This window comes from Podarcis tiliguerta (assembly GCF_965153285.1).
Source record: "Podarcis tiliguerta genome assembly, chromosome: 1".
Lineage (NCBI taxonomy): Eukaryota > Metazoa > Chordata > Lepidosauria > Squamata > Lacertidae > Podarcis > Podarcis tiliguerta.
In genome coordinates this window covers 92,104,442-92,129,643 of record NC_139534.1, presented here as the reverse complement: position 1 = coordinate 92,129,643, position 25,202 = coordinate 92,104,442, and the positions used below count along the sequence as shown (strand labels likewise).

Sequence of the window (25,202 nt, the reverse complement as noted above, 5' to 3'; positions counted from 1 at the left end):
GTTTGTAGATGTATTTGGTGTATAAGGAGTTTTTGTTTTTCTTATTAAAACCTTGTTTAAGTTATTTTTGAGTCCCTTTTCTTTTTAATGCAAGCTCTCCCCAGCAAGCTCTCTGCAGCATTACTACACTGCGAAAAGCCAACATTGTACACCTGCAGAACCTTTGTCTTGCCAGGGTTTAAACTCAGCCCAAAACTTAAGTGAGATGCTGACCCAGCATGGCCATTCCCAGTTCAGATGTTACAGAGAGACAGAGCTTTCCCAGTTCAGATGTTACAGAGTTCCCAGTTCAGATGTTACAGAGAGACAGAGCTTTCAATGGTTGGCTTTCAATTGCTGACTCTGCAAAAGCGTGATGATGATGATTGAATGTTACTGTTTTAAATTGATTTTGATTGGGGTTGCCAGACAAGAAGGTATTCTCATGCATGTGTGAGAATCCCTATGAGGCACAAGACCTTTTGCACACTTCATACACAAATATATGATAATTCAGACTCACTTGCTGCACAGCATTAATTCAACATGGTAGGGCCTTCTCTGTAGTGGTTCCTCATTTGTGGAATGCCCTCTCGAGTGAGGTGTCTCTGCCTCCCTCATTTTTAACATTCAGGGGAAATACAAAATCATTTACCCAGGTGCTTGATGCCTAGAAGGTTCCTGGCAGCCCTGAAATTATCTGCTGGGAGGGCATGTGATTGCAGTTAAATATGTATTTAACATGTTTTGTTTTATCACACCTTTTATCACTTTGGTGTTTGCTGCCCAGGGAGGAAGTGTAGGATATAAATCTAATGGAGAAACAAGCAGATAACATGTTTAGTAATTTTCAGTGCTTGAGACGGATTGGAGAATGTACTTGAAAGGCTGAAAGTTTTGTGTTGATATTTTTTGTTTTTTTGTGGGAGAGTAGGTGGAATGGGAAGAAGAAAAGGAGGGGCAATGGGTCAGGTGTGAGGAGTAGCTGATATGACTGTGGTCGCTGCTGCTTGAAGTGAGAAGTCCATGCATCTCCCAGGTACTTTCCCATACAAGAAAGAGGAAGGATTACAGAGATTGAAGTTAGGGACCCTCAAACTCTACACTGATGATCTCACAGCACTGGACTTTGTTGTTTTCATTGCTACCAACCAGAAGCATTCAACACAGAACAGGCTGTGTTTCTAAAATAAAGAAAATTTTTTGCTCACCTCCACCCCCACTTTTTTTACAGGTGTCTGCTGACATGGAGTCTTCAGCCGATAAAAATGAGATTGCTGGCCTCTTGACTGATACCTTCTCTGTGATGAAAAAAGAACTAGACTCCCTGAAGGATGGGAAAGAACTTCAAAGGGAGAAGGAAGTGTTGGCGAAGCCACACGACTCAACTGTAATGCCAGCCAGTGAGGGAAGTGGTTCCACCTTATCCAGTCCTCGGCATTTTGGAGATGAGCAAACTCTTGCTTTGTTGGAACAATATTCAGAGCTGTTGCTGCAAGCTGTCGAACGACGTATGGATAAAAAACTGTAAAGAAGAGAGGGGCACAAACATCTAATGAAGAAACTGACAGCAACACAGGGAAAACTAACATAGTGAAAACCTGGAATGACTGCTATTGTTGACTTTTATCCAATGGTGAAATATTTTTTTCCTCAAGCAGTTCTGTTAAGAGGGGGTCATTTTATGGCTTCCAGAAATGTGCTGGTCACAGTACTAATCTTTCTGTGCCCACTTCTCTCTCTTTTCCTTTTCTTTTTTGGTGGTGTTAAGAAAAACTTATTGGAAACTTTATTCCAGCCAAAACACTTAAAACAAAAATTCCTACAGACTCAGTTGACTGTGGCTCAGCCTGAAATTTGCTGACTTGGTGGAAAAATACTGAGATGGCACCAGTCACTCCTTCTGCAGGGCTGTCTCGATCTATGTACAGTGTTAAAATTTTATTTATTAATTTATTTTTGTGACTATTGCTCTAAACTTTTCACATGCGTTTTGTAGCTGTGACTGTTTCCATGTCTTTCCCACACGTTTTGTTGCAGTAAACATAAGTATACTAGTAGATTGGCAGGCTGAATTTCTGAACTACTTTTTGCTGCAGCCTGCCTTGCTGAATTTTACTCATAGGTTTTTTTTCTTTTCTTTTCTATAAAAAAGACAGTCTTGTTCTCCCTGTTTTGCCTTCTGTTTTAAAGAGAAACCTATGCTATATACCTACACCTGCACTTGCTTCCAGAGGACAGCACACCCTTTGGACCAAGCTACGGAGATTTGTTACAAGACTGTTTGCAAACATGAATGCTTTTGCAAGAACTGTACAACATTTTATATAAAACTTGACCTCTACATTAAGGAGTTTTTTTAAATTGAAGAATTGTTAAATTCTATTTATAAAGTTATAATTAGAAGTGGTGTTCAACTGGTGTTGTATACTGGGCTCTTCAGATGATGTTTTTGGGTGGTGGTGGGGGGGGGGAGAGACACAGGGTTGCTATAGCATTTATTAGAGAAAAAGTTTTAGTTTAATTCTAGCATAAATTTAGAGAAATTTGTCAGTGAAGAGAGCCTGACACCCGTTTTTAAGTACTGCTCAAGTGAAGCATGAGATGTACCTAGCATCCCAAAAGGGAGACCCATTTTATGTCTCCATTGCTAAAACCAGAAAACTACCAATTAAATGTGACTGGACAGAACATTTAGACAGTTGTGATGTAACTATTTTCATTTCCTTTTTTGTGATTAAAAACAAAGCAGGTCAGTGGGGTGGGAATGAGACTGCATGGAGTTTTATTGTGTTCAATGAAAACTTGCCATAGTTTCCCAAACTCATTAGTCCACGGCTTTGACTCTCAGATTGCTTATCCTAGAAGGTTCTTCTTTCATTTACCGTGCTCTCAGATTAAAAATCCCTCCTCCTGTTTACTGAATTATCAAACCATATTCCCAGAGTACTAGTTGATAAAAGAATTTCAGAAATGGCTATCCTACCGAATTTTTTGAGCTATTCTCTCTGGTCAAAAAGCAGTTCTGCATCTACTATTGTCCATCTGATCATCTGACTAAATTGCTTTGGTGACCTGGGTCTTTTTCATCAGCTTTCCCCCTTGCACTTCTCATGTGGGATTTTTCATTCACTGCACTGTAGGACTGGGAACCTTGCAGCGTAGCTTCTTTTCTGGGACTGGTTGGCTCTCATAATATATTATAGAGCAGCCCTCTTTTTGGCTGGCTGGACAGCCAACCATCCATAAATTAACTGCAAGATTAGGGACCTGGAATGTTGTTTGTGCTTTTTAGTATGTCCCTCCCAGAACTTCCTGGCAGTCTTGCTCTCTCATACACTTCTCTGAATGGTAGTTAAGATACATTCATCAGAACTGATATTCTGCTACTGTTTTCCATCCATGAGTGAGCATGAAATAGAGCAATGTCTGTGGCAAAGGAATAGGATGGGTCACATGAAAGATACTCCTTGGACATCTATTAATTGAAAATTGAGATGGCTTTTTTGGTTTCTGAGTGTACATGCCAGGAAAGGTCTTAGGCAAAATAACTTTTATTTCCCTGTCCACATTAGGCTGTGAAAAGTGTTCAATGCTCAGGAAATTTTCCTGTTCTGAGACACACATATACTCAGGGTAGAAGAGCCATACTTCCAACACAGACATCTTGTATGAAAAAGGGAGATATTGAAGTTCTTTGTGTTGATTTAACTTCCAAAGTTGTCAAATGCATTAGTGTGACAGCAGAATCAAGATGTTGATAGACAAATACCTCAATGCTTATTGATACAGTTACCCAGTAGGTGATTCCTCTGGGTTTCTCTTGGGAGAAAGGCAATATCAAACAAAGTTCAATGTTACTGTCAAAACGTTTCTGCAAAATAATTTTCTTCAAATTACTTGAGCACTGTCTGTATTCATGGATCAAGGTGGAAAATGGGTGTAGAAACGAACTAGTACTGTGGTCTTGAGTAAGTAGGTATGCAAGAATGTATGGGCAGGCCTGTAGTTTTTAATATTACATGGAATAGAACGGCCAAGATTTCTAGAAAAGTAGTAGTAGGGAAAGGAATCTTTTTGGTTCAAAGCTAAGAGTATGGTTCCTTTGAAATGGTGCTTTTACAGGAAAGAGGCAGAACATAGTTAAGTAGAACTGAGAATGAATTTTAGGTAAATTAAAAGATGAGAATTGTTAGGTGTTTCCTTTTTCTTTTTAAAAAAGAAAGGAAGTAGTTTAATGGGCCCTTCATTTCCACTATTATATCCATGAATTGGGGAGGTTTTAGGAGTGACCTCAGCCAGCCAGTTGTCTGAAACCATTTGGTGCGTGTTAGCTTCTTAGCTATCTTGTTTTCTGTCCCAAGGATTTGTTGCTGAGAAGAAACGGGAGAAAAGACTGTTTCCTCTTAAGGAAAACACTTTGATAGTTAAATGTCAGCCTGCTTTACTTTTAGTTTTGAACTGCATGTAAATTATTTGGCTTTATTATAGATGTTCTCTGGCCCTATTAGGAAACTTCAACAGATAATCTAAGGGTTGTGGAAACAGAAATGCATGTAGTATCTGAACCTGGCCCACTTCTACTGATTTTTAATGTTTGCATGCAAATTAATGTATTAAGGTAAATGGAGAAAGTATGTACCATGAACTCATCACTGATGCCATGCTGACATATTATATCCATGCTTTCTGAAATGTTTCTGTACAGTGTAATTTGCATTTTATTCTTTGTGTATGCTGTTTCCTTTTCTCAAGGAGAGTCCTTAGAAAAGAGAAGAAATACCTGTACACTTGAATGGGACAAAATGGCCTCTCGTTGTTTCTACAGAAACACAGGAGACATTTGAAAGCCAAAATTGTGTTTACACCAGCTATTGGTATATGCAACTGGTGCTACAATATATGGCCATTTTGTTATTAACCCCTCTCCCCCTTTTTCATCCAATCCTTTTCAGTGACACCTCTAATAGTTGGGCCTGTTAGAAAGGAATTAGCTTCCTCTTTTGCTCAACTGATCCAGAATACATTTCTTTCTGCAAAAAGAGTTACTGTTATGGCCAGTGTATGCATCGGAGCATTTTAAACAACGTTGTTGCATATCAACACAGAAGTTAAGCCACTGGACCTCCAGTAGCATCCAGTATTTTTAATTTTTTTAAATAAATAAATAAATCAGTTGGAGGGGTGAATAGCTGCCTTGTGGACCTTCAGGCAGGTACTGTTGTGACTAGATTGCTCTTTCTATAGATAATAACTAGAGTATCCAGAATCCTGTATTGTTTGTATATTATATTCTGGAGCTGGGCTGCTTACATATTGAGTTAATCTGCTGTAGATCACAGACTGTGATGCATGGAGCAGCAATTTAAGGAATAAGCCATGTCTACTCAGCATGTCTAAGTTAAGTCTAGGCACCAGATAAACATCCCTTTTACCTGTGTTATTTCAACACTCCCTTCCTATTCTCCGCTTGTTTAAAAGGAGATAACAACCCTGAAACTTTTTATTTATAAATGTGTGTTTTCTACCTTGGCTTTAAGAGGGGAAAAAAATCTTTTAAAATGTCTTCTTTTTTAATTATTTGAAACAATTGTTTTATGTTTGTGGGGGTTTTGCACTGTGAGCCACCTTTCTGGGGCTATTTTTAATTCTGTATTCATTTGTACTCTGCGTCTTAAGTAGTTTCAATAAAAAAAAGTGTGAACCTTTGTTACTAAGCTGTCTTCATGCTGTTGCTCAGTGCTATTGCCTTGATTCATTTTTATAGTTTATTGGGGTTTTCACATTCTTATAGCAAAACAGTTCTGTCCCTTCCTCCTCCTGGCCTTCCCTTCTCCCTTGCCCTTTGTAGTAATAGCATTGTCATTTCTTTTGACACATTGCATTGTTCAGATTCATGTTGCAGTGTTCAAGTAAGATCAATGCTGCATTCAGGATCCAGCTAAGCAAACACTGTCGGAGGAGTTTTTGCTAACATGGGGTTTTTTTTTGCAGGGGGTGGGATCATGCTGGATTGGCCAGATTCTATATTTCCAAAACAAACCTTTCAGCATTCACTACCACCTAGTTTATAAGAGCCTTTAGAGCAAAAATTACTTGCCTTTCTATAGAACAAATGCTGAATCACAACCAGCTTCCATGGGCAGGAGTAGGCAGAGGCACAAATACCATTTTCTCCAGTTTTAGTTGCTTTGTTTACACAAATTCTAGTCACACAGTGGCCAGTAGTAATAGGTGCTCTATTATTTAACAAAAAATTGTTTCCATTAGCCTGCTCCTCCTTAATCAGTGATTGAAGATTGAGGATTGAGAGGGCTATTAGGTTATTTTAATTTTTACTAGGTATTTTGGTGTTTTATATCTTGATTTTATTCTGTGAACCACCCCGAGACCCCCGGGGTATAGGGCAGTATATAAATTCAATAAATAATAATAATTGACTGGGTGTTTCATCAACAAAATGTCCCAAGGTTCATGCCAAATTTGAAAATAAAAAAACTTTGGCCTCAATCTTGACTGGCCAAGTTTGGACCACCACCCCACAAGAAACAACTAAATCTCCTCATGCATCAATGAAGTTTTTTGTTTTGTTATAGTAGAATTTAGATGAGAAAAGAGAGCCAGAACCGCCACTGACAGCAGCGAATTGACATAAACCCGAACCAGGAGAGCTTATTATATTGACATGCAGGCGGAGCTCTCCTCTCGCTCGCCCGTAGAGAGGCGGGCCTCGTTTCTCCCGCGCCCGGCGAGGCCAGCCCTCTTCTTGGGCAGCCGGAGAAGGGCGGAGCGCAAGCCGGACCCAAACGCGGCTCAGGCGGCCCGAGAGGCAACCGCTGCTGCTGAAGGAGCAGCTGCTCCCGCCATGGCGGAGGGCGAAGCGGAAGGGGAGGCGCTGCGGGCGGTGAGGCGCTGCCTGGAGGCTTTCCCGGCCGAGGCAAGGGGTGAGCCAGGCGGAAGGGAGGACCTTCGCATGGCCCTTCGCAGGGGAAGAGAGCGGGGAGGGCGAAATGGGCGGGCGAGGTTAATCGCCCTCCTCGCGGGCAGCATTAATGTTGCTTCCCTGACAGGATTTCTATCTCGGAGTGCAATCGGGTTATCCGCTGCCGTTTAGGTGTTTGCCTGCAAAAGAAAAGAAAAGAAAAAGGCGCGTTGATTTACTATACCTCGCAGAGGTTCAAACCGCACGGCTCCCCTCGAGGTGTCTGCATTTTCCTACCCCAGCTCTCAAAAGTGAAATATTCTGGACCCGAAAAAATGCACTCACTCGGACCCCCCCTTACTGTTTTAGGGATTGTGAGGAAAGCAGGAGCTTATCCGGGGCATCCCCTTCCCGTTGCAGGGGCAAGCTTCCAGTAGTCTGGAAAGGGCCATAAGTGGTCGAGCACATGTTTTGCACGTGTGTTAGAGCACATACAGGGCCGGATTTAGGTTTGATGAGACCCTAAGCTACTGAAGGTAATAGGGGCCCATGATAAGGATAATAACAAGAGATTAATAATACATTAAAACATTATACTGTACGTCCAGCTGTCCTTTGTCAACAACAAATTGTCGCTATTTTTGTGTGTTGAATATATGCTATATGGACCTAATTTATGGACCTAATAGGTATCCAAAGCCATTTGCACATAACAAAATATGTATTTTATCAAAGTAATTGTTGAACTGAAATACAATTAGGGAGAAGTATATTAATAGTGAAATAATTATTAAGCTCTAACTTAAAATGATTGAGGGCCCATTACTTACATCATAGGAGCCTACACAACACAAAACACTGTTGCTGTATGTAGGTTTTATTTTATTTGCTTTTTATCTTCTGTTTTGGAAATGTACATCCAGGGTTTTATTTTCCTTTTAATTTTTTTGGGGGCCCCCAAGAGAGGGGGGCCCTAAACTATAGCTTGTTTAGCTTATACATAAATCTGGCACTGAGCACATATGTCAACTTGAAGTTCCTCTCCCAACCCCCAGCCCCTTGGATAATTTCAAATAACTAGCCACAGGTCCCTGCTGAACGCACACATGTCAGAATGTGGCTGGCTTTGGGGCAAGATGCCCTCAGTGGGGCTTTGTGGCTGAGCATGCTGCTATTGCTACTGCTTGCCTCTTCCTCAGATCTGCACAAGCCATCCAGAGAAAGGAGACTGCTAGGTATTCTTGCTCCTTCCACTTCTTCCTCAGACAGCAGGCATCGGAGATTGGCAGTAGGTCCCCTACTGGGGCACGGACCTCAGCAAGCGTCCAGTGATGCCAGTATTTGATGCCGGCCTTGTGTGCACAGTACATTAAACCACAGGATATGTTGTGTGTATCCGTATGGAATTTGTATATTGTGTATCATGTGCACCAGCCTTTAAGTTTGTGGCTAAGCATGCCCACGGATTCTTGTATCTGTTCTTTGAATGTCTGTACCAATATTTTAAGTAAGTCCTAGATGCCAGGTTCCTAATTGTTGTATACCGTATATCATATAAACACATGCTATCTCTAATTGCCAAAACAAATAAACTGAAACTAAGCTGAACAGGTATCTGCATGGACATAATCAACAAACCTTGCCCAACCCAACATTTTGAAAAGTGAAGCTTGTTGAGAAAGTCTCATTTTTGTGACTTAAAATAAGCTGCAGGCTAAGAGAACTTAAGAGCCCAGGATCTTCGCTCCAAGCAAATAATAAGTTCTAACCAAGAACTTATTGTTATTATTGTTGTTGTTATTGTTTTCGGCTTATGACTCATGGTTTGTTTGTAGGAAACAAAACCATGAGTCTGGATTCAGATGTAACTCTTAAGCCAAACCCATGGCTTAGCTGTCAACAGCACAGCAGCAACAGGAGTAGGGGAGGAGTGAAGTGTCCACAGTTTTAGCCCTGTGCATCAGCTTGTTATGCATTCACTTTTAAACCATAGTTAAGATTAAATGTGACATGTGAATGAGGCCAGTCCTTGAAATGGTAACACGATCATTCACGGAAGCGTTTTTTCTTTTGCCTGAACAGAGTTGAGTTTCACAGATTCTGTGCCATATCTTGATAGCCTTCCATCCCCCTTGGAGTTCTATCGGGAATGGGTTTGCCCAAACAAGCCATGTATAATTCGGAATGCAGTCAACCATTGGCCAGCTCTGAAGAAGTGGACATTAGCTTACCTGAGGTAGGAATCTGCCTGGCAGGCCCTAGCTTCAAATATAAAGTGCACAACATGGAAATACTGGAAATAAATTTATTGATGATGTTTCTTAATAAGAGAGTTGCCAGCAAAAACAAATCCCTCCATGAAGTCAACAGCTTCACAGGGGAAAATTTAGTCAGAACTGTTGTGGCTGTTTTACTATTTATGGTTTTTTATTTATTTATTGAATTAGTATCCTAGTCTTCCTCTTGAAGGAGCTTGGGGAGGCTGTTGTACTTGAGGGAACTGGGACCAGGGGTGGGAAAGTATTTCCAATTTCTGGGCACCAATATTAAGTCATTAGACACCAGGATGACCAATAAAAGGCAAAGAAAAAAAGGAAATAATTCAAAATCTACAGCTGGACACTTGTGATCATTAGGACCAACCAAAATATCACAAAATAGTGAGCAAGCTTTCAAGTTCTACATAGCTCTTCGTTAGACTTGATGTTACACAAAGCAAGGGGTTTGAAGGCAGGATGTGAGGGGCAAAAAATTAAAGTCCAAAAATTAGGCTGCATGTTGTAGCCATGAGGTCTGCATTTAGATTGCAATTTATTGCATAGTGGTGAACGTCTGATGTATTTTGGTGCAGGGAAATAATGAACTCCAAGCTGGTGAGTGTGGCAGTAACTCCAAATGGTTATGCTGATGCAGTTTATCAGGACTGGTTTGTTATGCCAGAGGAACGACACATGCCTTTCAGTGCTTTCTTGGACATTGTAGAGAAAAAAGTAACTTCTCCAGGGGTGTTCTATGTGCAAAAGCAGTGCTCGAACTTAACTGAAGAATTCCCTGAACTTATGGGAGATGTGGAGCCTGACATACCATGGATGAGTGAAGCCGTTGGTAAATATCAAAAGCTTAATTTTATCTATGTGTTGCACAGTCCATTTAAATGCAGTGCTTACAACTGATCCAGCAGTTTCAAGTTATGCACTTTTCTGCTGTTATTGGCCGCCTGCCCACCCGAAAAGAAGATGAATGCTGCAGCAAAAATTCACATTCTGGCTTGAAATACTCTGAAACATTGCATAATTCATGAATTTGTAGAGAGAGATGAATTGATGGCTTTCTAATTGTGCATGCAATTTCCATTCAAATGCTAAGCTGTACAAATTGTGATGTACAGTACTTGTAGATTAATAGACTTGGAGGTCTCTGATCATTTATGCTGGATGGAGGAAGGACGAGGCAAAGGGAAGAATACTTTCCATCCCCCACCAGCAGTTGTCACCACAGCAACAGCAAGCCTCCTTAAGATAAGAAGTTTTCTCTGGGAGCAGTGGGTCCTTTTTGAGACAAGACTAGAAGGTTTCTGCTTATGTAGATACCAGATTCTTGGATAGGGTACCCCACTCATACAGGGATATTCATATGGCAAGGAAGTGCAAAATCAGGATGGAAACACAAATATCTCAAAATTTTCAGGCCTGTTCTTTACTGATAAAAGTAAATGAGCATTTAAATTATTTTTTAAAAAAACAAATGTCTGCTCTTTAAGGGTGATCACTATATACATGGGGAACTTTGCTTCAGACTAAGCTTCCTATCTAGGATGGAAAAACTGAAGCCAGAGTTGAATTAATATAATTGTCCCCTGCTGCTTTCATTGTCATTATAAACTTGTTCTTTATTGTGCAGGTGGGCCTTTAGTAGCCTGTCCTTCCATGTTTCTTAATAAAGGATGATAATAAACTGATCTAGCAGAAAGGTCTTAATCTGGGGATCATTCAGCACAAGACAACAGAAATTATTTTTCTCAGATTTATTACTTCTTTCTTTTTCATATAGGAAAGAAGCCTGACGCTGTTAATTTCTGGCTGGGAGAATCTGCTGCAGTGACATCTTGTATGTACCATGAAATAAATGTATTATTATTATTATTATTGGCTTTGAGGTCAAGGATGGACAAAGATATTCCTTTAGAAAACTTGTATGTGTCTAGCTATACTGAAGTTGGCTTTCCTTGAAGTTAGTGTAGACTGAGGTCTAGGGCTTTTTGCACTCTATAATCACTGCGTATCACATGTTTCCTCCCCACATGGAGCTTCATACCACTAGCTTCAGTGCCAATCTGTCAATTTGAGAGATTTTAAGCAGAGTTTGGAAAATGCCTAAAATTTGGTGCTTGGAGTGTAGAGAAAAGCAATCGCACCTAGTGCTGGTATAAATGCAGATTCTTACAGCTTTCATACTGCTGTGAGTATTTTTAGCACTGACTATATTAAGGATAAAGAAACTATCCTTCTTTTCCCCCAACCTTTCATTTCCCCCCTCCAATCTTAGTACATAAAGACCATTATGAAAACTTGTACTGTGTGATCTCTGGAGAGAAACATTTTCTGCTGCATCCGCCAAGTGACCGTCCCTTCATCCCATATGGTACGTATTCTGAGAAGCAGAGGGTGGTGAAGTAAGATGCATACTATTGTTATTTTGAGAGAAATTAGAATTAGGAGGATGAATTTAGGCAACATTTTAATATGCAGCAGGGGGTCAGATTTCCTTTATAACTGGAGAGGACTGCATCCCCTTCCAGCTCATGACAGTGGGTGGAGGATGGGGGTCAGAAACATAAGTGGGCAGAGCAATGAATATAAATTTTCACTTTGTCCAGTAGGCTAGTTTCTTCACACACCAATCTCTATCCACTATCCGGGCAAGCAAGAGGCATTATCAGAGTTCATTCCAGCCAGGAAAAAAGCTGGGTGTGAAGCAAGACCAGTAAAAGAAGTGGCCTGAGGAGAGTTTGACTGTGGCCTAAAGAGAGTCCCAATGGCCGCATAGAGAGCTCTGAGGGCCACATTTGGTCCCTGGGCCTGAGGATTCCATGCCTTTGCCCCTTTCTTGAAAAGCAGCTGAGGTGGAGGTAACAATTTAAATCATTGTCATCCAGGATGAAGTGATTCTAATATTTTGCACTCAAGTTAGTTCACCGTTTAAACCCCCTGCCCATGACGTTGCTATTAACCATGGGAGGATTTTTTTTTAATGCTTGTTTAATTTTTCTACATTGTGGCTAGTAGCAGCAACAAATATGTGGGTATTTTTTAGGAAAGTAAAAACATAGGGAGGTCCAGTCGTGTTAACATCTGGATTGTCTTCAGGTTTTATAAAAGATACTATGCTCAAAGCCAGTTCCCAACAAGTGCCTGGCTAAACTAAATTCTACCCCTATAATTTTAGTCTGCTTTTAATGCTTAACATTGACATTCTCTTTGCCTCTGTTCCATGCCCTCTTCCAACAGTTTTCATGCTTCACATTTCAGAATTGTATCCATCAGCAACCTACCACATAGCAGAAAACGGGTCATTTGAAGTTGTGGATGACAATGCTGCAGAGAAGGTAATGGTTTTTGTGTTAAGTACTGTCTGAGGGCAGCTGCTAAGAGGGAATGAATGAATGAAGTGTTGAGGCCTGTTTTGTTTTTTGGGTCGGGCTTCTTCCCAGCACACCTCTATTTGATTTTTTTGAATATTTATTTACCCCCTTTATTAAATCTGGCTAAAAAGGGTAAGAATGCTGTTGGCAAATATGGGTAGACACTCATGTTCAAATAATTGTTTATTTTATTTTTCTATTTTTCATATGCATCCCTTGTCAAAAGGCCCACAGGGTGGTTTACAGGACAGCACAAAATATACAGTATATAAAAATATATAACATAATATCCATGCAATACAAAACATTAAATGTTATATAAACAGAATTCATAACAATAAGCAGTATATAGCAATCTTGTTGGCAATCAATCCCCTCCAGGGGTGAAGTCAAACTGCTGTGTTTGCAGCATCAAAGTGACCTCCCCAAGGCACAAGCCTGAGCAGTGTGTATGGAGGTCCCGGGCTGCCCAGACAACAAGACCACCCCCCTCAGCCTTGCTGATGTGGTCCAAAGGAAAGCAGAACAATACGTTTCGCTCCAGCTTGGCTGCAGGAATTGCTGGGAGGAGGTGTACAAGGCACCATCCAGCCATCTTAGGGACTCCACTCTAGATTTGTGTAGGGATTACTCCTTAGTCTTTTCTTCTAAGCAGAGGCTTAGGATCAGAGTTTTCCTTTTCCTAGATGGGCTACCTTCCCAGGTTGACGAACCTGGGAAGATCACAGGGTTTATTATCATAGGGGAGGTGGTTTTAATGCATAGTGAATGTGTGTGTCAATAGTCAGCCAAAATTTCCTCTCCCAAATAAAAAGGAAAAAAAGTAATTTAAACATATGTAGTACATATGCAAATCTAGGTTTGTCATATTTCAAACAGTGAAAATCTGGACAGAGCCCCCCTCTTTTCTTTTTGAGCCAAAAAATATTATGTTTCTGAATTTTTAAAATGGAAAATCAGCAAAAACTGCACTGTCTACATGGGCTGCCATACGTCCAGATTTTCCTGGACATTTGAGGGATTCCTGCCTGGACGCTGCTGCCAACTGCAGTATTCCAGATATGTCCTGGAAATTCCGGATGTATGGCAGCCCTAGCAAATCCATTTTTACATTCCAGTATTCCTGTCACTAACCCACCACCACCCAATCTTTAGATTTTGCTTTAGGCAACAGATGAGTGCTCTCCAGGGAGATGGAAAAAAATGGAATGTTGGGTTACCTTATAGTTTGAAGGGAACACTGCTAGATGTTTTTCAAGTATTTGTTACCAAATAAGGAAATTTCTGAAGTAACACAGCAATTTCCCTTGTTAAATAGAGCATTTCTTTTGTTCCATAACCTTTCATCCTCATAGGTGCCCTGGATTCCATTGGATCCTTTGAATCCAGATCTAGAACGATTTCCAGAATATGCCCAGGCAAAGCCTTTGCGGTGCACTGTGAAGTCTGGAGAGATGTTGTATCTTCCTTCTCTCTGGTTCCATCATGTTCAGCAGTCACATGGCTGCATAGCAGGTGAGAGGAGTGTGGCATGCACAAGCACACCAAATTCCACATGTCATGTTTCTTCTTCAAGATAGGTTTTGTGGTTCCCTCCGTCTACTATCAGTTGGATTTATTTATCCCATTTCCAGCCAGAATGAGCTATCTTTACATATAGGCTTGGATCTGGAGATCTTGTGGGCAAAATTCTGCTTAGAGGACACTTCTGCTAGTGGAAGGGTGGGGGAGGTGTTGAGCGGGAGATGATGCAGGAAGGTGCAAGGGGAAAGGAGAGTCAGCCAAAATTGCCTCCCATCAGAAAGACCTCCCATCTGGATCAAAGACTGTTCTGTAAACGGAATGAGTCTTTGCATTTGTGGAACGGCAAATTGGGACCCGAGCTGTAGTGTTTGATTAGATGAAGCTTAAAGAGTGTCAAGATAATTTGGGACCTCAGTCGGAAAATTCAAATCTCTCCCTCCTTTTTCTTTTTACTAATCAACATGGGCCACAATTCAACAACTTTTGTGTGAACTCAGGTAGAAGTTGCACAAGGGCATATTCATTTCAAATGGGGCTTGTGCAGTTTCTGTACTGTGGATCAAATATGTCCCTTTGTTTTACTTTCTGTTTCCTTACAAAATGTCCAAAATTGTTACTATAAAAAGCATCAGCACCACCTTGTGGTGTTGAGCTGAGAAGAGCATCCCGGCAATAATTAATTGTACTAATAGGGCCAGTTGTTGATGTAGAAAAAAAAAGATTATTATCCTGCTTTTTAATTTATTAACAGAGCCATTACATAAATTTGCACTTCACCAAAACCTCCATAGGTATATTTTTTAGGATACTGAATAAATAAAATCAAGGTGACTGTTAAATGTGTTCTGTCTTACCCTGATCAACTGAAGGTAACTGTCACTAATTAATAGACCAGGACTACTAAACAAAATTCAAATACATGAGAATAAAGTGGATTACTTATTCATTTATTACTATAAAGGGGTTTTAAATGCAAAAGCATTTAAAGTGTCTGCTATATAAACCTGACATGTTAGGTCAGAGGCTTTTTAAAGGTCCTATCTTTGCAGATTTTTACACATTAATCTGCTTGTTAACAACTCCTGCACATTTACAGGAGATTTCAGGATACATTGTAGGGCATATACTCAGTTCATTTGAGGTAGCCAACACTCCACCTTGGCTCCAGGACAACCAGGAATGCAATTGAACACCGATGTGGAAGGTCATCAGATGGTAAATTGAGGCTAAAATAATAGCCCAAGGCCACCCAGCAACAGCATAGCTGCTCAGTGATTTGAATCCATGTTTACTACCAAGCCCCTTGGATGTCTTAAAATCTTTTTGGTTGTATTCTGTAGACCTATTGAAATGAATAAACCTAAGTCATTTCCATTAACTTCAATGGGCCTACTGTGAGTAGGACTAATCCTGAATAACACCCTTTATGAGGATAAATTTCTGTGTTATACAGTGGTACCTCGGGTTAAGTACTTAATTTGTTCCGGAGTTCCGTTCTTAACCTGAAACTGTTCTTAACCTGAAGCACCCCCTTATCTCATGGGGCCTCCTGCTGCTGCTGCACCGCTGGATAACAATTTCTGTTCTCATCCTGAAGCAAAGTTCTTAACCCGAGGTACTATTTCTGGGTTAGCGGAGTCTGTAACCTGAAGCATCTGTAACCTGAAACGTATGTAACCCGAGGTACCACTGTACTAGCAGTGCAGTAGCCATTGAGGTGATTTCAGCTATGCCAGAAAAATTCCCGTTTTTCAACAATAACATAGTTAAAATTGGCTGAATAGTTTCATTTTCCAATGGCTATCATATTGCTACTGTGTAATGTATTAATCAGGTCTGAAGTTCTATTTCTTATTGAGATTGGGGCAAACAATGGAAAGATTTGTAGCTTTTGTGTTGAGCTGAAAACTATCAAAATGAGTTTTTCCAAAGACAGATGATAAGTTATGTCATTTTCTTTTTTCTCCCCCTCAGTGAATTATTGGTATGACATGGAATATGATCTTAAATACTCTTATTATCAGCTGCTGGATTCTCTCACAAAAGCTATAGCACGGAAATCTTAGGGTCTTGGATCAGCTAACCTACTAATGTGGAACTATGGCTGGAGTGCGAACTATTTAATTATGGCCTATTAAATCAAGACAAAAGGCAACTGTTTTGCTGCTGACAATTGTTTTGCTGTCACTGAAGCTTAACATCATGTGGATGTTCATGGCATTGTGGACAAAATGGCACCTTACATGGTGGTTTACCTTAAGTAACCGTTGAGATCAAGCACATGAGATGAATATCACTTGCACGGATGAAGCACATTTTCTGGATCTGTTTCAGTCAGGCTTCACGATGATGTAGTTCCCATGGTGGAAAGTCCATTTCTGGAGATTGACAGGCCCCTAATTTTGTCCCCTAATTTTGTACATTAGATCATATGTATGAATGTTCTGGAGGAATATTACAGGGAACCAGGCAGAGGGCCTTCTTGGTAGTGGCGCCTACCCTACCCTACCCTACCCTTCCATCAGATGTCAAGCAGAAAAGTAACTATACAACCTTTAGAAGACATCTGAAGGCAGCCCTGTATAGGGAAGTTTTTGATGTTTTATTATGTTTCAGTATATGCTGTATGGGCAGGGTACAAATAAAATCATTATTATTATTAGTGGGCTGGATGGGGATTAATAACCTGAAGTTGAATCAATACAAGAGCGAAATTATGATAGCAGGCTGCTATTGAATAAGGGCCTTTTTTTCCTGTTAAGGATGTGGTCAACTCCTGTGGTCACAAGTGTTTGCAGCAGCCACCAGGAGTGCTTTTTATCATCTCATCACTTACATAACCAAGATTCTGTTGGCTATACTCTTTCCCGGAAATAGATACTGGTGACCTCATGGACTGACGACTGCCATGTTTTCAGTGTAAAACTGTCCTTTACAACTGTTTGAAAGCTTCAACTAAAATAGAATGCAGCTGGAAGGGACCCTTAGGGTCATCTAGTCCAACCCCCTGCAATGCAGGAATCTTAACTAAAGCATCCATGACAGATGGCCATCCAACCTCTGCATAAAAACCTCCAAGGGAAGGAGAGTCCACCACCTTCTGAAGTCTGCTCCACTGTTGAATAGCTCTTACCACCAGGAAATTCTTCCTGATGTTTAGTCCTGGTAACTTGAAGTGAGCGAAGGATGTGAAAAGCAAACCTTAGCTTTAATCAACAAGGCATATAAAGCTTTGGGCTAAGGAATCGCCTATTTGACCAAATTCTGTGGGTTAAACCACTGAGCCTAGGACTTGCTGATCAGAAGGTCGGCGGTTCGAATCCCCACAATGGGGTGACCTCCCATTGCTCGGTCGCTGCGCCTGCCACCCTAGGAGTTTGAAACCACGTCAAAGTGCGAGTAGATAAATAGGTACTGCTCCTGTGGGAAGGTAAACGGTGTTTCCGTGCGCTTCTCTGGTTCGCCAGAAGTGGCTTAGTCATGCTGGCCACATGACCTGGAAGCTCTATGCCGGCTCCCTCGGCCAATAAAGCAAGATGAGCGCCGCAACCCCAGAGTCGGCCACGACTGGACCTCATGGTCAGGGGTCCCTTTATCTTTACCTGACAGCTGCAGAGCTCACTATTGTGTCGATCGAAGTCAAGAAGACCAATTATTGTGTTACAATTCGTAAGGGCAAGCAGGTTCAAGCACCTCACGAGCAAACAAGGGCTAATCCCCTGCCCAAACTCGTTTTCTTTCACATGGCGCTGGGAGGCAGTATTGCTTCTCAGGAGACGGGCAGCTCCCTCTCAAAGTCTGTCCCCGCCAGCGAGTTAGGAAATACATTTCCCAGAAGCCCAGCGACACCGCTTCCTTTTGTGCTCAGCTTGCAAAGACCCGCTTGACTTTAGCCTGGGAGCAAAAGTCTTTATGTACGCTACAACAGCAGCAAGAATACTCATCGCACAATATTGGAAGACACAAGAATTACCCACGCTGGAAGAATGGCAGATGAAAGTTATGGACTAATATGTAATCAGCAGAAATGACTGGCAGAATCAGAGACCAGGGAGAAGAGATGGTGAAGGAAGACTGGAGGAAGTTTAAAGATTATTTACAGAAACACTATAAGATAATGAATGTTTGATGACACCAGATTGAATCTAAAAGACTATTAGTATAAAAATTTAAAGATTAAGTTAATAAGTTTTAAGATACATGGAAACGTAACTATATTAAGACACTAAGATTATGATGAAATTAAAATATGACAGAGGGAAGGAATTTGCTGACAGAATATAGGATCTGGAATACAGAGATGGAAGGTCTGGGGAAGTCGCAGAAACAAGTTAACGTAAAGAATATAAGGAGACAATAATTGTTTTTAATATTTTTCTTTTCTTTTTTATATCTTTCGTTGTACATGTTGTATTGTCCTTTTTGTTTTGTTTGTTTAATTGTGTTGTGTTCTTTTTGCTGTTCATTTATTGTAAAGCCTAATAAAATATTATATATATATATATATATAAAAAAACTCGTTTTCTTCACATGGAGGTGGCAGGCAGTATCGGTTCTCCGGAGACGGGCAGCTCCCTCTCAAAGTCTGTCCCTGCTAGCGAGTTAGGAAATACATTTCCCAGAAGCCCTAGCGACACCGCTTCCTTTTGTGGGCAGCTTGCAAAGACCCGCTTGACTTTAGCCTGGGAGCAAAAGTTACCGGGCGCGCGTGTTTTTCCTTTTTCTAAAAGCGTTGCTCGAAGGACAACTGCGGGCGCGTCGGGGAAGAGGCTGCTCCCTCCGGCAAGGCAGACCCGATGGCGGCGGCGGCGAGGATCCTGGTCTTGCCCTCTCCGCGCTGCCTGTGGGACGAGCCGGTCCAAGTGAAAGTCGAGGGTCTGGGGCCGCTGCAGGAGGTGACGCTGCGAGCATCCTTGGTGGACGAGAGCGGCGAGCTTTTCCAGTCGCTCGCCTACTACCGGGCGGACAGCAGCGGCGAGCTGGACCTCAGCCGCTCGGCGTCGCTGGGCGGCAGCTACTCCGGCGTGGAGCCCATGGGGTTGCTGTGGTCGCTGGCAGCCCAGACGCCCTTCAAGCGCCTGGCCAAGAGGGACGTCCTCAGCCCTTTCCGCGTCACCTACGAGGTGCTGGACGGGCGCGGAGTCTCCGGGCGGCTCCTCGGCGAGTGCTGCAGCGAGAGGAGCTTTCTGGCCGACGGCGTGGAGAGGATCCCGGTGCGGGAAGGCAGGCTCCGAGCCACGCTCTTCGTGCCGCCCGGTGAGCTTCATTCACCCCCCCCCCCGGGTTGCCACGCTCCTCGGATGAGCATTGAATGGCTCACCTCGGAAGCGCGGGCACTCCCTTCCTGCCCATACATAATCGACGGAGAGAGCCTCGACCAGCTTCGGGAGTTCATAGGATGGTTGAGTTGGATCCCAAGGGTCTTGCACTAATCTTGCCCACAGCCACCTCTGGGTGGGCTCGAACCAACAACCTTCTGGTTAACGGTCAGATGCACTAACCCACTGTGCCACCCTATCTTGAGGCTTTGGACTTCTTCCCCAGAAGTTGTGAGGATGGTGGGGAGGGAGACTGCCAAGTTCCACAGGTTCCTAATCTCTGCTCTACCCAATAGATTTATTCAACTTTATTTGGGCATTTGTAGCCCACTGCTCTATGATAAGTTCAAGGCAGCTTATAAAGAAGAACTCACAGCAGAAAAATAAAATAGAGCTGAACACACCAATAGTGCCATAAACACATCACCATGAAAACTGCATCGCTGTCAACAGCAGCAGTCTAAAAGCCTCCAATAAAAACAAGTTATGGCAAGAATAATTGCTCCCACTAGTGACACTAATAATGGCAGTGGGACAGCGAGGACAGCAGATCCCTTGGGAAGAGGGGATTCTTGAGTTGCACAATACCATACTCTGATCATAAGCCCATTTTTTTATGAGTAAATTCCTTTTCTAGGCCCTGGACCGTTCCCAGGACTCATTGATTTGTATGGAACTGGAGGAGGTCTTGTGGAATACAGAGCCAGTCTTCTGGCAAGCCGAGGTTTTGCTACGCTGGCTGTTGCTTACATGCACTTTGAGGATTTGCCAACTTTCCCAGAGTTCTTTGAAGTGGACTATTTTGGTGAGGCTGTAGAGTTCTTGCGGAATCAGCAGCAGGTAAGGGGCTTGCTAGAATCACAGTTCTTTGGTGTTGTGTGCTGCCTGTTTTATTTAATTTAATGCATTTATGCCAAAAGGCTCCCAGAGAGGCTTAAAAGAGGTCAAGTACTAAGAGGGCTCCATGCCCTCAAGTTCACCATTTAAAAAGACAAGACACATGAGGAAAAGGGAGCAGGAGGGAAGAGGTAAAATCCAGCTCAAGCACAAGTTCTCACAAGTTATAATTCTTACGACATACTTATTTATTTCAACACTTAATATAATGTCTTCATTAGATGCCTGCCTATGCAGATGATGGTTGGCTAGAAGAACAGCAACTCCTTGCCACAATTTCAGTGGTGATTCTGACTGCCTTGAAAAGCGCAGCTCCTCCCAGGAAGCGTTCTTCTGCCGAGTTCAGATCCAGGAGCTGGTGACAGTGTCCAGGGCCAGAAAACCAGGGCAGCTCCTACACTCACTTCTTCCATCAGACACTGACTGTGGCAGTTATAAGCCCCTTTCAGTTTCCAGTTCTCCTAAGAGCAGGGGGAGTGCTTTTTTCTTCATTACAGCGTAGCGCTAAATCCTTCTAACCAGCAGGCTTTTTAAAAGGGCGATAAAACTGACAAACATGGAGCTGACGGCAGTCCTTATCCAACTGTTGTTTCAGGTGAGAGCTACAGCGATTGGAGTCCTAGGACTTTGCAAAGGAGCAGATCTTGCCCTTGCTCTAGCTACGTTTTGGCCAGGTATCAGAGCGGCAGTCAGCATTTCTGGCTCAGGTGTTAATGCGTTTACCCCCCTGCGAGTGAAGGGGCTCACTATTCCTGCCTTTCCATGTGAGCTGGAGAAGATTAAGTACAGCGGTGATCCCAGAGTTGTGGATTTCTCAGAAATCATGGCCGATCCCAAAGACCCAGCTACCTGGCATTACCGCATCCCCGTGGAGACGTCCTTAGCCAACTTCCTTTTTTTGTCAGGGCAGGATGACAGAAACTTGCCAAGTGAGTCGTTTTGTCGAGAAGCCGTTGGACACCTCAGGCGGAGTGGGCGCCGTGTGGATTTCTATTGCTACCCTGGGGCAGGGCACCTCTTAGAGCCCCCCTATCTGCCCCTGTGCTATTCCTCATTTCAGAGGGCATGGGGAGTTCTTGTGGTCTGGGGGGGAAAATGGAGAGAACATGCAAAAGCACAGGAAGATGCCTGGCAGAGGATACTGGCTTTTTTCAGACAACACCTGCTGGATTCCACCATTAAAAGTAATCTGTAGATTGTGGTTTTGTACATGTGTGAAGGAGCTGGTTCTTAATGTGCACATCCCACTTGAGATGTCGAAAACAGGTGCGACGCCTACCTGTTCAGCCACGACCAGGTACGCTAGTAATGCGCAACACACCTCAACCAAGGGAATTGGTGAAAGCACATTTCCCTCAATGGCTCTTCCAGAAACTGACTGTGGCAGTTATATGCCCCTTTCAGTTTCCGATTCTCTTAAGAGCATCGTTCTATCCGGACACTGAGGTCCAGCTCCAAGGGCTTTCTGGCAGTTCCCTCACTGCGAGATGCCAAGTTACAGGGAACCAGGCAGAGGGCCTTCTCGGTAGTGGCGCCTTCCCTGTGGAACGCCCTCCCACCAGATTATAATTATAATTATAATTATTATTACTATTACTAGCACGTAGGAATACTATGAACACCTTGTCAGGATATAAGTGTAATGAATGTGCTCTATTCGGCTTCATCTTAGAACTCAGATTTGTCATTTTGCAGCCAAACAAAGGCATGACAAGTTTACCAGAGCACCAGTGCCCTGGTCATGTGGAGAATAATATTCCTCTTAGCCAGCGGACTACAGACTCCATGTGATCGAGATCGCAAGTCACTGTGTGCATTATCCCATAATCTTTGCTTTAACGACTTTAGGGCGCCTTCATAACCCAGGTAATACGGTTGGGGGGGTGACAGACCAATAGAGGTGGCTTTTTTAGCCATGGTTTTCTGCCATTTGCTAACAAATTTTCATTGGTCAGGTGTTGGTACAAACCCTTCCCTAGATCAAACACTGAAATCCTGGGCCAATGTTTTAGGGCAGCCCACCACGCTTTAGTTGAAATTGGGCATTCACCAGCTTCTAACAGAAGTATGGAGTTGGGGACACAGTTGGGTACCTGCAGCAGAGATCGTAGAAATTTTGCCTGAAAGCCATCTAGCTTTGGCAGGTCCCCATTATGCCAGACATTTGCAGCGTACAGAAGTTGGGAAACGGGTTTTGCGTTGAAAACCCTTAAGGCTTCTGGAGCATATATGCCACCCTTTGTGAAAGAGAATCTGGGTATGGCTAGCTTTGTGATATCTGCCTTTTGATGGGAGGTTTGCCAGTGGTGCTTCCAAGATCCTGTATGATGGAATGTGAGCCCTAGATAACTGAAGTATTTGATCTGTTCAAGCTTATGGCCATCCAGCACCCATTTAGACCGGGAGAAGCTGCTTTCGAAAACTAAAATTTTAGATTTTTCATAATTAATGGATAAAATGCAAAAGCATTTAAAGTGTCTGCTATATAAACCTGACATGTTAGGTCAGAGGCTTTTAAAATGTCCTATCTTTGCAGATTTTTACACATTAATCTGCTTCTTAACAACTCCTGCACATTTACAGAAGATTTCAGGATACAGTACATTGTAGAGCATATACTCAGTTCATTTGAGGCAGCCAATACTCCACCTTGGCTTCATGACAACCAGGAATGCAATTGAACACCGATGTGGAAGGTCATCAGATGGTAAATTGAGGCTAAAATAATAGCCCAAGGCCACCCAGCAACAGCATAGCTGCTCAGTGATTTGAATCCATGTCTACTACCAAGCCCCTTGGATGTCTTAAAATCTTTTTGGTTGTATTCTGTAGACCCATTGAAATGAATAAACCTAAGTCATGTCCATTAACTTCAATGGGTCTGCTCCGAGTAGGACTAATCCTGAATAACACCCTTTATGAGGATAAATGTCTATGTTATACAGTGGTACCTCGGGTTAAGTACTTAATTTGTTCCGGAGGTCCGTTCTTAACCTGAAACTGTTCTTAACCTGAAGCACAACTTTAGCTAATAGGGCCTCCTGCTGCTGCTGCGCCGCCAGAGCACAATTTCTGTTCTCATCCTGAAGCAAAGTTCTTAACCCGAGGTACTATTTCTGGGTTAACAGAGTCCGTAACCTGAAGCATCTGTAACCTGAAGCGTATGTAACGCGAGGTACCACTGTACTAGCAGTGCAGTAGCCATTGAGGTGATTTCAGCTATGCCAGAAAAATTCCCGTTTTTCAGCTGGTCACAATAACATAGTTAAAATTGGCTGAATAGTTTCATTTTCCAATGGCTACCATATTGCTACTGTGTAATGTATTAATGTATTATGCAGGTGGCGCTGTGAGTTAAACCACAGAGCCTAGGACTTGCCGATCAGAAGGTCAGCAGTTCGAATCCCTGCGATGGGGTAAGCTCCCATTGCTCGGTCCCTGCTCCTGCCAACCTAGCAGTTCGAAAGCACATCAAAGTGCAAGAAGATAAATAGGTAAAGCTCCGGTGGGAAGGTAAATGGCATTTCCGTGCCCTGCTCTGGTTCTCCAGAAGCGGCTTAGTCATGCCGGCCACATGACCTGGAAGCTGTACACCGGCTCCCTCAGCCAATAAAGCGAGATGAGCGCCGCAACCCCAGAGTCGGCCATGACTGGACCTAATGGCCAGGGGTCCCATTAATGTATTAATCAGGTCTGAAGTTCTATTTCTTATTGAGATTGGGGCAAACAGTGGAAAGATTTGTAGCTTTTGTGTTGAGCTGAAAACTATCAAAATGAGTTTTTCCAAAGACAGATGATAAGTTATGTCATTTTCTTTTTTCTCCCCCTCAGTGAATTATTGGTATGACATGGAATATGATCTAAAATACTCTTATTATCAGCTGTTGGATTCTCTCACAAAAGCTATAGCACGGAAATCTTAGGGTCTTGGATCAGCTAACCTACTGATGTGGAACTACGGCTGGAATGCGAACTATTTAATTATGGCCTATTAAATCAAGACAAAAGGCAACTGTTTTGCTGCTGACAATTGTTTTGCTGTCACTGAAGCTTAACATCATGTGGATGTTCATGGCATTGTGGACAAAATGGCACCTTATATGGTGGTTTACCTTAAGTAACCGTTGAGATCAAGCACATGAGATGAATATCAGCTGCACGGATGAAGCGCATTTTCTGGATCTGTTTCAGTCAGGCTTCACGATGATGTAGTTCCTCTGGTGGAAAGTCCATTTCTGGAGATTGACAGGCCCCTAATTTTGTCCTCAGTACATTAGATCATCTGTATGAATGTTCTGGAGGAATATTTCAGGGAACCAGGCAGAGGGCCTTCTTGGTAGTGGCGCCTACCCTATGGAACACCCTCCCATCAGATGTCAAGCAGAAAAGTAACTATACAACCTTTAGAAGACATCTGAAGGCAGCCCTGTATAGGGAAGTTTTTGATGTTTTATTATGTTTCAGGATATGCTGTATGGGCAGGGTACAAATAAAATCATTATTATTATTAGTGGGCTGGATGGGGATTAATAACCTGAAGTTGAATCAATACAAGAGTGAAATTATGATAGCAGGCTGCTATTGAATAAGGGCCTTTTTCCCCTGTTAAGGATGTGGTCAACTCCTGTGGTCACAAGTGTTTGCAGCAGCCACCAGGAGTGCTTTCATCATCTCATCACTTACATAATCAAGATTCTGTTGGCTATACTCTTTCCTGGAAATAGATACTGGTTACCTCATGGATTGACGACTTCCATGTTTTCAGTTTAAAACTGTCCTTTACAACTGTTTGAAAGCTTCAACTAAAATAGAATACAGCTGGATGGGACCCTGAGGGTCATCTAGTCCAACCCCCTGCAATGCAGGAATTTTAACTAAAGCATCCATGACAGATGGCCATCCAACCTCTGCTTAAAAACCT

At 42.5% G+C, this 25,202-nt stretch overlaps 3 protein-coding genes and 1 long non-coding RNA gene across 20 annotated transcripts in view; 3 read left to right on the top strand and 1 right to left on the bottom strand.

The window, feature by feature from the left end:
* Nucleotides 1-5,696, top strand: part of MAPKBP1 (mitogen-activated protein kinase binding protein 1) — a 119,496-nt gene extending 113,800 nt beyond the window's left edge. For all 11 annotated transcript variants that reach the window (XM_083449686.1, XM_083449692.1, XM_083449693.1 and 8 more), the window contains one exon: nucleotides 1,214-5,696. In XM_083449686.1, the coding sequence (XP_083305812.1) occupies nucleotides 1,214-1,510 (297 nt within the window). In that variant the 3' untranslated portion in view covers nucleotides 1,511-5,696. The remainder of the gene's footprint in view (nucleotides 1-1,213) is intronic.
* Nucleotides 5,140-7,436, bottom strand: LOC310682609. The gene is made up of 2 exons (XR_014514048.1): nucleotides 7,146-7,436; nucleotides 5,140-6,218 (listed from the first exon to the last, which is right to left on the bottom strand). It is a non-coding gene; the product is annotated as an uncharacterized lncRNA (long non-coding RNA).
* Nucleotides 6,297-24,820, top strand: JMJD7 (jumonji domain containing 7). 7 transcript variants are annotated; one of them, XM_083450843.1, is made up of 8 exons: nucleotides 6,297-6,923; nucleotides 8,984-9,137; nucleotides 9,753-10,006; nucleotides 10,952-11,008; nucleotides 11,447-11,542; nucleotides 12,409-12,506; nucleotides 13,898-14,057; nucleotides 24,113-24,820. In XM_083450843.1, the coding sequence occupies exons 1-8, from the start codon at nucleotides 6,665-6,667 to the stop codon at nucleotides 24,202-24,204; spliced, it is 1,170 nt and encodes a 389-aa protein (XP_083306969.1). In that variant the 5' UTR covers nucleotides 6,297-6,664; the 3' UTR covers nucleotides 24,205-24,820. The 7 variants fall into 7 exon arrangements, with proteins under 7 accessions (XP_083306969.1, XP_083306972.1, XP_083306968.1 ...); XM_083450842.1 differs by lacking the exon at nucleotides 24,113-24,820 and adding an exon at nucleotides 16,041-16,962 and having other exon boundaries at nucleotides 6,311-6,923; XM_083450845.1 differs by having other exon boundaries at nucleotides 6,315-6,923; nucleotides 12,430-12,506.
* Nucleotides 18,863-21,696, top strand: LOC310682258 (acyl-coenzyme A thioesterase 1-like; the record flags this gene model as incomplete). The annotated part of the gene is made up of 3 exons (XM_083450775.1): nucleotides 18,863-19,322; nucleotides 20,022-20,224; nucleotides 20,877-21,696. 3 exons carry the CDS (start codon nucleotides 18,863-18,865, stop codon nucleotides 21,474-21,476), a joined length of 1,263 nt encoding a protein of 420 aa, XP_083306901.1. The 3' UTR covers nucleotides 21,477-21,696.
* Nucleotides 24,821-25,202: the final 382 nt, after the last annotated feature.